This window comes from Protopterus annectens, chromosome 8.part0 (genome assembly GCF_019279795.1).
Source record: "Protopterus annectens isolate FY-2018-M chromosome 8.part0, PAN1.0, whole genome shotgun sequence".
Classification (NCBI taxonomy): domain Eukaryota; kingdom Metazoa; phylum Chordata; order Ceratodontiformes; family Protopteridae; genus Protopterus; species Protopterus annectens.
In genome coordinates, this window is record NC_056741.1 from 1,435,300,008 (window position 1) to 1,435,315,672 (window position 15,665).

Below are 15,665 nucleotides of genomic sequence, written 5' to 3' on the forward strand. Positions count from 1 at the left end.
CATGTTGCAAAGGCTTCATCTTCATCAATGCTACGTACAAATGAAAAGATTTGATCAAGTTAAGATCTTTTAAACTAGATGCCACTAAAGATATAGAGTTATAATCTGCTTAACAGATTTTATTAATCTCTTTTATCTTGGGTTGTGCCTGAAAGTGTTCATTTGGTTAGTGTACCTACTTAGTTAGCAAACTACATGGATGTGTGTGTGTGGATGTGTGTGTCCAATGTTCTGGAGTTTTAGAACATTTTGTAAGTACAAATGCAATTCTAAATATAGTGTTTCTTTCTATTCCTGCAAATGAGTGATGTGAATCCATCCACTTGTAAAATTTTATAGCTTGGACTGAATATTGTACAGCTATCTTGTTAAGGTCCACTCGTGCTCTGCATGCATTTATACCACACTTACAAGTAAGTTGTGAAGACTAATAGCATTTTAATGTAATAACAGAGTGGTCTGGTAGCTTTGGAGTATAAAAGTACAGCAAGCAGTGATATAAAATAAGATCTGAAGTAGTTACTTCATTTGATCTGCAACCTGTGGGTGTCGGATCCGACAGCTTTCCAAGATCCAAGCTCCTCCCCCTACCCATAATCCCCTGCTACTAACCACATTACCTCAGATCGTTTTTTGCCGCGGCTGAAGAAGCTTCCCTGTGAAGAGCTCCTGGCTGGGTGAGATCATTGCGGGTTTTAAACCACCTTTTTTCAACCAAAGTTGTCGTTGTGTGTGTGCTAGCCCCTTTTTCTGCTGCTAGTTTTTGGTCCCTTTTGTTAATTTTAATCGCTAGCTTACCTTCACTCCCCCTCCCCCTCCTAGTGTTTGGGTGTGTGTGTGAATAATGTCTGAAGGGCCTAAGGCCGTTTTTTCTAAATGTACTGAGTGTGGCCACAAGCTTTCCCCAGCTGATGGCCACACTCAGTGCGTTTTGTGCCTGGGGGCAGCCCATTTGTCAGAGGCCTGCCAGATCTGCGCGGCCTTTAACCCCCGGGCACTTCGGGATAGGAAGAACAAGCTGATCCTGGCGGGAAAGCTCCCCCAGGAGTCGGCTTCTTCTTCCTCTCCCGTTCGGGCTCCAGCTGCTTCGGCAGCTTCGGCGCCGTCTGTCCCCTTAGCTCTACCCGGGACTCAACCTCCCTCTTCGGGTTTGAGCTCTGGGGAAACTAGTGCCTCTTCCCTTAGAGAGAAGAGGCACAAGGATAAGGAAGGACATAAGTCCCACAAAAGGCGGGCCGAACCTCATCCTTCGGCTCCGCCAGTGAAAGTGCTCAAGTCTCCCTCGAGGGTCTCCGGATCCCCCTCCTCTCGGCGCCGTTCGCCCTGTTTCTCGCCGGAGGAGGAGGATAGGTCTCCCTCGAGATCTTCGAGGCAGCCCTCCCGGCCTGCCCCTAATACTTCGTCCAGGTCGACCCGAAGCATCTCCGAAGCGGATATGGATCAGATGATGCATCGGTTCTTGCAGACCCAAATGCAGATGGGGATGCTCTTGCCTCCCCCCCCTCTAGGGGGGAGTGCAGCCCCCATATTTGCCCTGATCACTCCTTCTCCGACTCGTTTTCGGGTCTCAGAGTCATCGGATCCAGGCCTATTCGGACCCGGGGAATTGGCGCCGATAGCAGTGGTCTCTTCGACACCGAGTATACCTTCGAGCTTGTCGGACCTGAGCTCTCGGGGCTGAGGGCTGAGCGTCGGATCCGAGGGAGTTGCTGTGTCTTCTGCGTTGTTGGCGTCGGAGCACACCTCTGCCTCGGCACCGACTGCATCGGCTCCGACCCCGTTCACTTCCTCGGATCCGAGGAGATTGCTCTCAGAGGCTGGCAAGAGTGGCTCTCCTTAGGCTTTTGAGGTAGTGGAGAGGGTACTGTCGAGGTCCTCCAGATCCCCGACCCGGGCTTCGGATCCACCCATACCCACACTGTATAAGGGTCTGTCTTCCATCATCCGTCCATCGGGACAGCCTGCCCAAGCCCTCCAGCTAGTTCCCATGGAGGAACAACAACCTGTGGACGAGCCCTCTTCGGACAGCCCCACCGAGGAGGTCCCTCAGAAACATCGGTGCAAAAGGAGGCACCTGGACTTCCCCGAGTCCATTACCACAGACACAGACTTAGATGATACAGAGGGTTCCCCAAGGTTACCCCCTGAAGATGTCTCCTTTGGAGACATCATGGAAATGTTGCGTATCAGAGAGGGGTGGTCAGCCCAAAAGCCCTCCCTTGATGAGTCCGTGTTCCTGGAGGCCTTTGAGGCAGGCCCATCTACCTCCTGGGTGGCCCCTCCGGCCGACCCCCTGGTGGACTTAATTACCACCAGGGCATGGAAGGAGCCCGACACCATGGAGCCAATCCCTAAGCACCCCGATAAAGTCCTCAGTCCTCCCACAGATAGACCATCTTGGGCCAAAGGAACCCCCGTTGATGCCATGTTGGTGGCGGCGGCCACCAAGAAAGAACTCGCGCAGGAGAGTTCTTCGGTTCACCCGCCGGATAAAGAATCTCGAGCGCTTGACCGGATTGGGAAGCGGATGTTTGCTTCAGCGACCTTTTCCATAAGGGCGCTGAACTATATGGCACATACCATTAGGCTACAGTGAGACTTGATTAAGGAATATGCTGCAGCCCCCCCGGAGTCCATGTCGGTCCTAGACAAGAAGGTTTTTGAGACTCGAATGGCCACTCTAAAATCCATCTCCAATACATCTATGCGGCTTCTCCCACGCAACGGAGGCAGCTGCTAGAGCTAGCGGAGCCGGGGTCGTCAAATGGCCACTCTAAATTCCATCTCCAATACATCTATGCGGCTTCTCTCCCACGCAATGGAGGCAGCTGCTAGAGCTAGCGGAGCCGGGGTCGTCTTGCGACGTCTCTCCTGGCTCCGTCTTTGCGACTTCACGGATCTCTTCAAGGCATCCTTCGCGAACGCCCCTTTTGACGGTTCTGCCTTGTTTGGCAAAACTGTTCGCGACACGCTGGTCCAAAGCGAAAAGGACGGGAAGACGCTGTCTGCCATCAGAATCCACTTCTCTAATCCACAAAGATCCTTCTCCAGGAATCAGAGGGGACAAAAGAAGCTGTGGTTCCGTAAGTCTCAGCAATCCCATCCTGCTGCGGACCACTTGTCCTCTAGAGGCAGAGGAGGACAAGGTGGACACCGGCCCAGAGGCAGAGGGGGGCCGCGTAACTTAGGTTGTAGAGAATCTTTCTCGGACAAACCCGCGCAACAGCCCTGAGGGCTTGCCCGACTGTCCCTTTCTGGAGGCAGTCGGGGGGGGCGGTTGTCAGAGCACCTGTCAAACTGGGAGTCCCTTACCACAGATCGATGGGTGCTCCGGATGATACCCAGAGGATACTCCATTCCATTCATAAACCTATCCCCCAAACCCAGACGTCTCCCCGATGTCCCACCCGATCAGAGGGAGGCATAGGCTTTGGAGATTTCAAAGCTGCTAAGAAAAAGAGCCATCCAGCCCATCCCCCCAGATCAGTCCGGATTGGGTTATTACTCCAGGTTTTTTTTGGTGCCAAAGAAAACGGGGGACCTCAGACCCATCTTAGACCTTTCCGCTCTGAACCTGTTCATACCCAAGGAAAAGTTCCGGATGGTCACTCTTCAATCAATTCTCCCCCTTCTGCGGGAGAACGACTGGATGTGCTTGTTAGACCTCAAGGATGCGTATTACCACATCTTGATGGACAGACAATCCAGGAGGTTTCTCCCTTCCGGCTCGGAGCCCGTCATTATCAATTCAGGGTTCTTCCATTCGGCCTCACCTCAGCCCCCAGAGTGTTCACCAAGGTCATGGCAGTGGTTGCAGCCCACCTGAGACTTCAGGGCATTCAGGTCTTCCCCTACCTAGACGACTGGCTCCTCACCACGACCAACAGGCATCAGCTCTGTGTGGCGAGAGATTATGCTCAGTCTCTGGCCCACAACCTAGTCATTTCAGTGAATGAGCAGAAATCCTGCCTGTGCCCCACTCAAGCCCTAGAATTCATAGGGGCCAGGTTAGATACACGAATCTCCTGAGTTGTTCTAACGTCAGTCAGGCTGAACAGCTTGTCGTATCAGGTGTTAGCCCTTCTTTGGAGCCCTGCTCCTCCGGCGGAGTTAGTCCTGAGGGCACTGGGGTCTATGTCAGCAGCGATCGGTCTCTCTCTTCATGCCCGTCTGCAAATGCGCATATTACAATGGACCCTTCTAGTCCAATGGTCCCTGTCAATCCACCCGTTAAGCACGCCAATACCCCCGAGCAGGGTGTGCAGGGGCTCCCTTCTGTGGTGGTTACATGCGCAGGAACTCAGAGAAGGGAGGCCCTTTGTGATCCCCCTGGTCGAAGCCACGTTGACCACGGACGCTTCTCGCCTCGGGTGGGGGGGCATTGTTCAGGCAGATCCGTTCAAGGCACGTGGACTCCCCTAGAGACCGCATTGCATATCAATGTCCTAGAGATGAGGGCGGTGCTTTTGGCGTTGCAAGCTCTCCACGACCTTCTTCCCCTGGGGACTGTTGCAATCCAGACAGACAACATGTCAGTAGTCTGGTATATAAACAAACAAGGAGGGACCAGATCTTATCCCCTGTGTCGAGAAGTCATGAGAGTGTGGGAATGGGCGATTTTCACCAACCGCTTTCTGATAGCAACGCACATTCCGGGACGGTCCAACATATTAGCGGACAAGCTAAGTCGGGTGCTCCTCACTCCATACGAGTGGTCTCTGAATCCGTCTGTTGCGAAGCAGATCTTCCACAAATGGGGTCAGCCTCGCTGTGATCTTTTCGCTTCTCCTTTAAACACAAAATGCAGCGAGTACTTTGCGATAGTTCCCCCCAGAGGGGAGACCCCCCAGAGACGCTCTAGTCCATGCTTGGCCCCCCGGACTCCTTTATGCTTATCCCCCCCTCCCACTCATGATGAAATTCATCCAGAAAGCCTGTCGGTTGGGGAGCAGAGTTATCCTCATAGCCCCATTCTGACCTCGACAGATCTGGTTCCCCTTTCTGCGGTCTCACAGTACGGCTCCTCCATGGATTCTGGATCCCAGTCCAGACCTAATCTCGCATCCAGCGGGATGCCCTACCCCGAACCTGGTCAGTCTCAAACTTGCTGCTTGGTTGATCCCGTTCCATTAATGGCTAGGACTCCCGGTATCTCATCCCTCGTTAAGGCCATACTGGTGGCGGCTCATAAACCGTCTACCAGAAAACTTTACAACAGTAAATGGAAACGTTTCTCCATCTGGGCCAAAGACAAAGACTTGGACCCATTTACTGTCCCTATTCCGACTATTCTGGACTTCCTTTCCCTGCTTTTTAGGCAGGGAGCAAGTGCCTCCACGGTTAAGGTGCAGCTGGCGGCCATCTCCCATTTTCATGTGGGGGACGGCATAGGCTCCTTAGCATCTACAAAGTTGTGCAAAACCTTCTTAAGAGGCGTTTTTCTTTTGAAACCACCTGTCAAGACTGCGGTTCCCCCGTGGGATCTCACTCTGGTCTTGCAAGCCTTGACGAGACCACCTTTCGAGCCTGCGGCCTCGGTTCCGTTGAAGTTCTTATCTTGGAAAACGGCTTTCTTGGTGGCTATTACTTCAGCCAAGTGGGTTTCAGAATTGCAAGCTCTGTGTATCAAACCTTCGTACCTGATCTTTCACAAGGATAGTGTCCCTCAGGACTAATCCGTCTTTCTTGCCTAAGGTGGCTACAGAATCAAATATTAATCAGTCAATAAATCTTCCTGTATTTTTCCCAAATTTTCACAACAAAGGTGAATACACGTTGCACAAATTGGATGTACACAGACAACTGCGTTTTTACTTGCACAGGACTAGAGAGTTTCGCAAGTCGGACCAGTTGTTTGTTTCTTATGCAAAGTCAGCCATGAGCAAGGCAATTGCTAAAGTGACTGTAGCAAATTGGATCTTTCAGTGCATTATGCAGGGATACACTTCGTCTGGCAAGCCAGCTCTGGTTGGCATCCGTGCTCATTCCACAAGATCTGTAGCTACCTCAACAGCCTTTTGGTCTAGGGTTCCAGTAGACGATATATGTTCAGCAGCTACCTGGTCCTCATCTCATACGTTCATTTCTCATTACAAGCTGGATATGATTTCCAGGAGTAGGGCTTCTTTTAGCTCCGCGGTGCTTCGGAATATCCTTCCGTAAGGACCACCCAGGTTCTTGTAGGTTAGCTGGGGACTCTGTCCCACAGGTTGCAGATCAAATGAAGTAACTACTTCAGATAAAGAAGTTATGTACTCACCATAGCGTTCCATCTGAGTAGATACTTCATTTGTCTGCAACCGACTCCCCCTGCCATCCCCCGAACCTGTCGGGAATTTTCTGATCACTCGGAGTTGGTTCTGTCTCAAGTTGGTGAGGCAAAAAAAACGATCTGAAGTAATGTGGTTAGTTGCAGGGGGTAGTGGGGAGGAGCTGGGAGCTCGGATCTTGGAGCTTGGAAAGCTGCCGGATCGGATCCAAGGTCGGATCCGACACCCACAGGTTGCAGACAAATGAAGTATCTACTCAGATGGAACGTTATAGTGAGTACATAACTTCTTTTTTACCTACAGGAATGAGTCAAAGTTAATGTTTGACAGAGGCAGACTGTTAACATTTCTGTTTCCTAATGTTTGTTTTTAGTGCCAGGTCCCCCTCAAGCCTTACAGCTGACAGCATTTGAAGATGATGATGCTACCAGCACAATTCTTTGCAGCTGGTCTTCTCCTATTTTGTCAAATGGATTAATCCGGGAATATATTGTGAGTATTTGCACATAATTTTAATTTCATGTCTGTGTACTGAATACAAGTGAATGTTTAGCAAAATATCCAGCGTGCGTAATTTGTTTATCTCATTTGTATACCTACAGTGCACATTGTACCCAGTCTTTTATTTATTTTATTTAACATTTGTTAACCAGGAAAGTCCGACTTGGAACAAAGCCAATTTTCAGCAGAGGCCCAGGGAGAAAGGCTGTAGATGTATATATTTGTAAAATGAGAGGAAACCGGAGGAAACCCACATGAACGCAGGGAGGGCATGCAGACTCCACACAAAAGGCTCCCCAGCTGAGAATCGAACTGGAGAACCTGTTGCTGTGAGGCGACAGCACTACCACTGCACCACTGCATCATCTTCATCCTTATCAAATTAGTCATTTAGTGCATTTGCTGTCTTTCAGGGTTAGACCATATTCATTGGAGTGTATTTGGGTAATGTTTTATGCAATGCTGTTTTGGAAGTTGGAGACTTGATATTTTTCTTATAGTTTCAAGTCTTGCACTTAAGTGTGATACCTACCAAGTGTAGGATGATATATGTTTATATAGACTAGATATTTTATATTAGATTGTGTATATTTTTAAGGCATTCAACTAATTATTACTTAATTTCTTAACAATTTTCATTTAACAGTATATAAGTGGTTTGACCTAGCAACTGGATATCTGATGAAGTCTTGAATTTCCTTTTTGAGCTCAAATTAACCTATCCCATTTGGTTAGAAATTGGCCTCACCTAACCCTTGGTTGATAATTATATATTACCAATAATGAAAATAACTGGGATCATACAGTAGATAATTTGAGTGACCCATGCATGGGTTAAAGTATTTAAGAGCTGCTCTGTCCATTAGCAGTACAGGAGACAGTCCTGTGGTAAATTTTCTGTTTCCCATCCATAGATCCAAGTTGTGCTTGAACATGGACAGGGATGGGCTTTGTTTTATGTGGATGAGGAGTATGTTCCAGAGCAACTGTATCATGTACGAGATATATACCCTTATCCTCCAAACCATTCTGTTGATGTTGCAGAAGAGGTTTAAATCCCTAGACCGAGTATTTCTGATGCCATTGGATTTGCTGATGTGCAGTAAATCCATCAATCTTGAGTTGGTGGATGCCTTGTTTGCCAGCCACAGGTCACCTCTTAGTCTATAGGATACCGAGTATAGTGACAGGGCTTTGAGTTGGTCCATGTAGGACATGTTGTTTAGGCATTGTATCCTTTTAGTAAGTTATGTCTCTGGGCGTTCAGTTGTTTTATCTGTCTGAAATGATACATGCCAAAGGGGTGATTATATTCAATAACTGACTTGATGAAGGCTGAGTAAAAGGTGGACAATAACATCCCTGGATCTAGACACAGTTCCTTTGTTTATAAGCTGTGCAAGATAGAAGGACATTCTTCTGACATTGGATACATGATGGTCAAATGTTAGGTCACTGTCCACATAAGCTCCCAAATAACTAAATAACTGCATCAGCTTTTATGGGCGTTTTGTTTGTGTGTCAGTTGCCTTGGATAGATGACTTCCCAAAGGATACAGTGATGCATTTTTTGGCAGTTCGTTTTAGTCCATGATTTTGGCACAAGTTATTTATTTGGGACAACCCTTCCTGTAGAACAACTAATTAATTTGGGGATTCATTGACTACTCCTAGCTTGTAGTCATCTGCAGACTTAGCCAAAGCTCTTTAGTATTGGCTTTTACTTAAGAAAAGTAGATGCCAAATAAGAGTGGTCCCAGCACAGAACCCCGGGGGTCTCCACTGATGACTGGTCTCTTTGTTTTGTATGCATCTTCATCCTACATGTGAGCCAGTTGGCAATCCAGTGGGTGACATAGGGGTTTATTCCCAGTTTATTTAACTTCAGTACTATGCCAGAATGGGGAATTGTGTCAGAAGCTTTGCCCATGTCAAGGTATATACAGTGTGTACTGTTTTTCCTTCATCCATTGCTTCGGTGACCTTTTCAAAAAAAATCCACCAAGTTGAGTAAGTATGATCTACCCCTGACAAATCCAGACTGTGAGATTGGTCCAGTGTTTGGAGGTTCCCTGTGTTCTTCTTGATTGGTTCCATGGTAAATCTTTCCTTGGCTTTGCATAAGAGGCTGGTCAGACTTATGGGTCTGTAATTGCATGGGTCTGTGGAAGAGTCCTTCCTTATGCAGGGGAATGGTTGCAGAGATTAAACATTGTTTGGGGTGTGGTTAAATTGTGCTTCATGTTGTTTAAGATGCACCCAGGGATATAGTCAGGACCCATCAATGCAGTATTTTTAGCACGTTTAGGAACTGGTCTTCTATGATAGCTGGAGGTAAGCCAGTTTCAGGTATGTCTTGAGGGACAGTCAGAGGGGAGAGAAGGGTAAAGTTAGAGCTAAATTTATCTGCCATTAAGTTTGCAATATCTTCAACCTCAGTGCAGTTATCATTGTTTACACTCAGCTCAGTGCATTGTTATGGTGTGCTTGTGAGATTATGAACATAACTAAAAATGCCCTGTGATAGTCTTTGGTTTGGGTAGATATTTTAGCCTTAAACTTGGCTTTGGTGGATTTTATTAAGCTCCTGAATTTATTTCAGTGACAAGGGCTCTAACATTCTTGGAATTACTCTTCTTAGTTTTAGCCAGAATTATTTCATTATTAAGCTCTTAAGCTCGTTGATGTTGTGGTTCCACCACGTGAGTTTGTTTCTGGGGTTTGCCCTGCACTTGTTCCTATGGAGTACAGCTGCATTTGTGCAGCTGCTTACATGCTGGTAGAGTGTGATGGTGTACATTTTTTGCATATTTGGAGGAGTAAACTAGGTTTGTTAGCGATTTGGAGCTTCAGTGTATCATTCAGGAGTAGGTAGTTTGTCTTAAATACATTTCTGAAGGCACCTTGGGTGGAAGGGATCTCTGGTTTCAGTTTTATTTTGAAGAAGACTGCTTTATGATCATACTTAAGTGATGGAGAGACGCAAGGGGATAGTGCAAAATGCTCCCATATTATTAAGGACAAAATCGAAGATGTTATTCTCTCTAGTGGGAACTCTTATTAATTGTTCCAGTGCATTTGTATTGACAAAGTCCAGGAATCCATGTGCTTGTGCATTGTTGTTGGTGGTGGTTTTCTAGTCTATAGTTGGATAGGTTAGATCACCTAGGAAAATGGTATTGGGTTTAATACTGAGTGATTCTAGTTCATGTAAGTAGGTGGTGTGACTTTCTTGTGTCATAGAGGGAGTTCTACAGACAGCTTATATACATGGTATGGGATCTTTCTGATTATTCGGACATGAAGAAGCTCTAGTACAGCATTGCTATACCAGCCTTGATGTCTCTCTCCACTGTTTTAAACCACTTCTCAGTCACTACACAGACAACAGCATCCTCCAGGGTGAGAAGGGCTCATACTGTGTGGAATTTTTATTTTATTTAGAATCCTGGCATTGATACAAATCCACTGGAACATAGTCACCCTAACTGAAACCTGGCTGAAATCATATAATTAAGATAATGAAATTACTCCACCTGGCTGTAACATTCTTAGACTTGATAGACAAAAGAAAAGAGGAGGAGGGGTAGACATACTATACCCTGGCCACCACTCAACAACTAGTCCAAACCTCCCTCTACCCACTTTCTCTACAGCTGAACTCCTACTTACCAATGTTAAACTTAACAACTTTGCCACCATAACTGTTGTAGCAATTTATATCCCCCCTGGAGACAATCTAGGCATATGCAAGAACATCCTATCCTACCTTTCACAGACCATCCACAATGAAACCATCATTCTAGGGGATGTAAACATATATTGACTTACAATTCAAACTCCCCATACTACCTCTTGTGTCACCTTACATGGATTTGAGCAGCTAATCACTTCCCCTACCTATATTAGCAAGTCACACCTGCCACAGTCTATTCTAGACTGGATTTTGGTGTCTCACCCCCAAAATTACCACAACCCTCACACTGTACCAGACTCCCTTAGTGACCATGGCCCTATCACAGTAACTAGACACACACTCCCCATTTCACCAGACCTTTCAGGTTTATCACTTCCCGCAAAACCACTTCCTTTAGTCCAGACTCTTTCTCTGACCAACTCTCCAGAATTGACTAGTCCCATCTCATTATACTCCCCTTAGATGAAGCTGTCCACTCTTTCAACTCCACCTTTCTAAACATCCTCAACTCCCTTGCTCCCCTCCGAACTATCAGAATCAAAGCTAATACCGCTCCTTGGCTAACCAAATCTGCTAGAGTCCTGATGAAAAAATGTGACAGGATATGGAAATTATGGACTAAACCAAGACCCCTTCTCTCCTACAGACCTATAAAGAACTTAGGAATCAAATAAAGAAAATTATCACAAAGACAAGATCAACTTCTATGCAAACCCTCCCACTACCCTAAAATCTGACCAGAAAAAATTCTGGAACACAATCAATCATATACTACATCCAGGAAACCCTTCCCCTCCTAACCCATGCCCAAATAAAACTTCTGAAGAAACTGCCACTGCATTTAACAATCATTTCATCAACTCAATAACTACCATTATTAATGATCTTCCCACTAGAAAAAGTACTAATACCTCCACTTTCCCAACCTCTCCACCTTATCCTTTAATCTCTTTTTCTCTTGTATCAGTCTCGACTAACTATATTAAATCGCTGCTCTCTAAACTCATACCATGCTCCCCCTCAGCTGATAATCTACTTTCTTACTTCTTACAGATTGCAGCTGAACCCCGAGCCTATCCTGTAGCCATCCTGATCAACCGATCCATCTCTGAATCATATGTTCCAGCAATATGGAAAACATTCTATACATTACCTATACATAAGGGAGGTAATTCTTCTGATATAGCTAGCTTCAGACCAATTGCTATACTGCCTTGCCAAGTTCCTTGAGAAATGCATTCACAAGCAGATAATGCAGTACCTTCTCCAACAGAACCTTCTAAAACACACACAACACGGTTTTCGTCCTAAACACAGTACTACAACTGCACTAATATCCTTCATCAACACTGTATCACTGGCCCGTGACAACAATAAACTAGTTTCATGTCTGCATGTCTGTTCATTGACCTCTCCAAAGCCTTTGACTGTCTCCCAAGATTCTCTCCTCCACCATATCCTGGTTTTCTAGCTATCTTTCTAACTGCCAGCAAGCTGTTAAATGGCACTCTGATATCCCCCCCCCCCCAATCGTCTCAATGGGTGTCCCGCAATGATCAATACTTGGGCCTCTCCTATTCAATGTTTTCACCAACCTACTTTACACTTCTTGTCCCAATTCTACACTTGTACAATATGCAGATGATTCAACAGTCATCACCATTGCTGACAATCCATCTGACCTCAACTCTACTACCCAAGAATCATTCAACACCATAGAGACATGGCTTTGCGATAACAAATTAATTCTCAACCCCAAGAAAACTAAGGTCCTACTCTACCTTCCAAAAAGCCTCAGCAATCTCAAAACTACGTTTTCCATCCTGTCAAGCAATAAGCACTATCATTACTGCTGAACTTAGCACTAAACTGCTAGGAGTCATAATAGACAATCAGCTTAAATTCTATCTCTAAGTCAATGCCTCTATCAAAAAGACTCACCAGAAACTTGGACTCCTTTACCGTAACAAAAGACATCTAACCAATACAGCCTGAATAATTCTCTCCCATGCTTTTCTTCTTCCCACGCTTCTCTATAGCTGTCAGTTATTCACACATCTTAATACCACACTCATAACTAAACTCGAAACTACGTATAATAAGGTTGCTAGATTTGCTACAAAACAAACCTACAAGTCACACCATTGCCTATCTCTTAAATAGTTGGACTGGCTTGAATACCTTCATTTGCTGCTACTACATCAACTGCAAATTATCCACTCCATCCTCTATCTACCATCTTTCTACCCTAGCCTTCTATCTGTTATATCTAAATATTCCCCAACCAGTACAAAACGTAGCTCAGACCAGGACTTCCTACAGATCTATAAACCCAAAACCAAACCAAAACAAGGTGCCTACTCTATCACTATAACCCTGCTACAACTTGGAACCAACTACCCCTAGAAATTAGGTCACTTGACCAAACCAAGCATTTCAAACTAGCCAGTCAGAGATACCTAACAAATAAATAGTCCTGCCACTATAGTCATCCTCCCTGAAACTACCCAGCCATCGTTTCTGTTCTTCCTCCCTCTGTTCTACTCTACTGTCTAGCTTAATAATCCTCTAACCCTCCATCTCTATACTTAACCACTCCATCCCCTTACTACTCCTCCTGTACCTGTACTGTATATAACCACTTAGGAATTATGAATACTGTATTCCTTTCATCACATTGTACCTAAGTTTTTGCAGTATGACCTCTGTCATTGTACCCAACTGTTTCTGTATGATTTATTGTAAATGTTTGTTTTTTTGCTGTATGATTTCTGACAATGTACCCAATTATTTTCTGTATGATTTACTGTAATTGCTCTCTCTCTATTTGTTTCAGATGCAAATGAAAATGTCTTATTAATTGTAAGTAAAATGCAAATACTGACTGCGGAGCTTTTCTCCTTGGGTCTCCACTGAAAACAAGCTAAACACTCAGCTGGACTAACCCGGTTAACAAATGTAAAATAAATAACAAAATAAAAAATAATAAATTAGTAGCACCTTCATATTTTGCTTTGCTTGTTTTATGTTGGCAGGTTTATTGGGTTGGCATTGCCTAAAAAAGGCACTATGGGGTGGATAATATCTTTGCCAATGAAGAGATACAGGCCACTGCAGGCAAAGCATTGGGACTGTCAGTCATATCCTCCCAGGCTGACAGATATTGGACCCCTTATGAATGACAACAAAAACAGTTAATGAAGTCTGTTATTTTTTGTTCTTATCATGGCATCATCTTAGGAAAAAGTAGAATGCTGTTTGATGCTAGGCGTATAACCTGCCTTGGGCACACAATCTGAAAGCTCCATCATGATTTCTGCCTTTATATAGTTCAGGGAGGTATTTTATTGACACCGTCATGGACTATGACAGAGTCATACTGGTACTTGTTGTTCAAGGATTTGAGTGCATATGTAATCGGATGGCTCCTGGCACCAGACAAGCAACTATCTACAGTTACTTTCTTTAACTTTTCTTTAGTACTTTCTTGCTGTCTTGAAAAGAAACATCTCAAGGGTTTTGCAGGAGCAACAATCAGCTAAGTGCTTCATTTCTGGCAGATACATCCCCGTTACGGAACCCCTCCACTCAGAAATTATTGCCCTTTTAAGAAAAATAGCATTTACTCTATTTTTTGAATAAAAACAACATTTCCTCTTTAAGAAACCTGGTATTTTTCCACACTGTCAGAAGCTTATTTGTCTAGGACCACTGTTTTTAGCTTAGAATGTTTATTAAGTATTTGGGGCTAATTTTATGAAAAATAGTGTAGTGCTTTGTAAACATAGAATTTTGTGAGACAATAAATTTACAGAAGAATGGACGGGAACTTGTATGTCAGAGTAATTGTTATGCTCACTTCATGAGAACCTGCCTGCCATTGTGATTCTGTCAGTGTATGTGTGAACATTTGAAAAGATGTGGCAAGGGAATTCTGTTCTGCATTTATTTTTTAAGTTAAAGGACTTCGGAGATTTTGGGCAGTTATCTATCTGGGGGGTTAAACTTTATTTGTTGAAAATGTACCTAGTTTTTTTTGTTTGTTTGTTCTACGTTAATAGGGAAATGGTGGTGGTGTTCTAAAGTGTATTTTTTGTTTTTGTTTGTTTTTGTTTCAGGGTTTTCATTAAAGCAAAAAAGTATTGGGAAATGTTACATACGTTCAAATGGAGATGAGAAAAAAACAATTCTATAAAAAATCAGCCTGACAAACATTAGTCTGTGCTTATAATACAAAAGTTTGAAATACACATGCAAACAACTGCCATGTGTAATAAGTAGGCACAATAGCATTTTATCATAATGGCTACTGTATCCATAACATCTTGGAATGTAAATGACAGTACAGATATAGACCAAAAAAAAGTATTGAGTTATGTTAAGAAATGCAGAGTGCATATAGCAATGCTGCAGGAGACACATTTGGAAAGAAACTTGTATGTGATTTTGACAAAGAAAAATTTCAGGGTGGATGTTCAGCAGAATATCTAGGACAAAAGAAAGGGGGGATAATAATACTGATTACTAGACGAGCACTAATAGTGATAGAAGTGAGAAAAAAATGGTAGCTTTGTGGTATTATGACGGCTGTTGGCAAGCGAGGAGTATTACACTGTGGCATGCAGTTGCATTCCATCAAAAACTGCTGTTATGGAGCTGAAGAACAATTCAGGAGAAATAATCAGCTTTCAGCATGGAATTTTTCTTATAGGTGGGGACTGGAACTTGGTTTGCAATAGTAAGGATGTATCAGGGGACTTAGAAGAGAAAATATAACAAATGAATGTGCATTCTGAAGAAATGTATGAAAAGAGTTGGTATGGAAGATGTGAATTTAATAGTAGGAACTTTGATGGAATTTACACATTATTCCACAAGGTACAATAACTGGGCTAGACTATTTAGAAATTATATTTCACATAAGCATGTGAATTTAGTTGAAAGCTTCAGCCTGCATCCAATAACTGTTTCAGATCATGCACCAATAAAAACTAAGATAAAAATAAAGGGTAGTGAAGTAAAAATTAGACACTGGCACTTTTCTGCCTACTTCTTAAAAAGAGAATAATTTAATGAATTGTTAGTGGAAACTGACTGTTTTTTAGGAAAGATAAAAATATCTTCAGAAGTAGTAGCTATTTAGTGGGATAAAATAAAAATGGAGTTAAAATAAGATAGAAGTAAAAAAGAAAGATACA

At 44.1% G+C, this 15,665-nt stretch overlaps 1 protein-coding gene across 1 annotated transcript in view; it reads left to right on the forward strand.

Annotated features, from left to right (window-relative positions):
- The window catches only part of SORL1 (sortilin related receptor 1), a 5,131,225-nt gene that overhangs the window by 4,115,315 nt on the left and 1,000,245 nt on the right, over positions 1–15,665 (forward strand). The window contains exon 36 of the mRNA XM_044081038.1: positions 6,643–6,761. Coding sequence (XP_043936973.1) covers positions 6,643–6,761 — 119 coding nt within the window. The remainder of the gene's footprint in view (positions 1–6,642; positions 6,762–15,665) is intronic.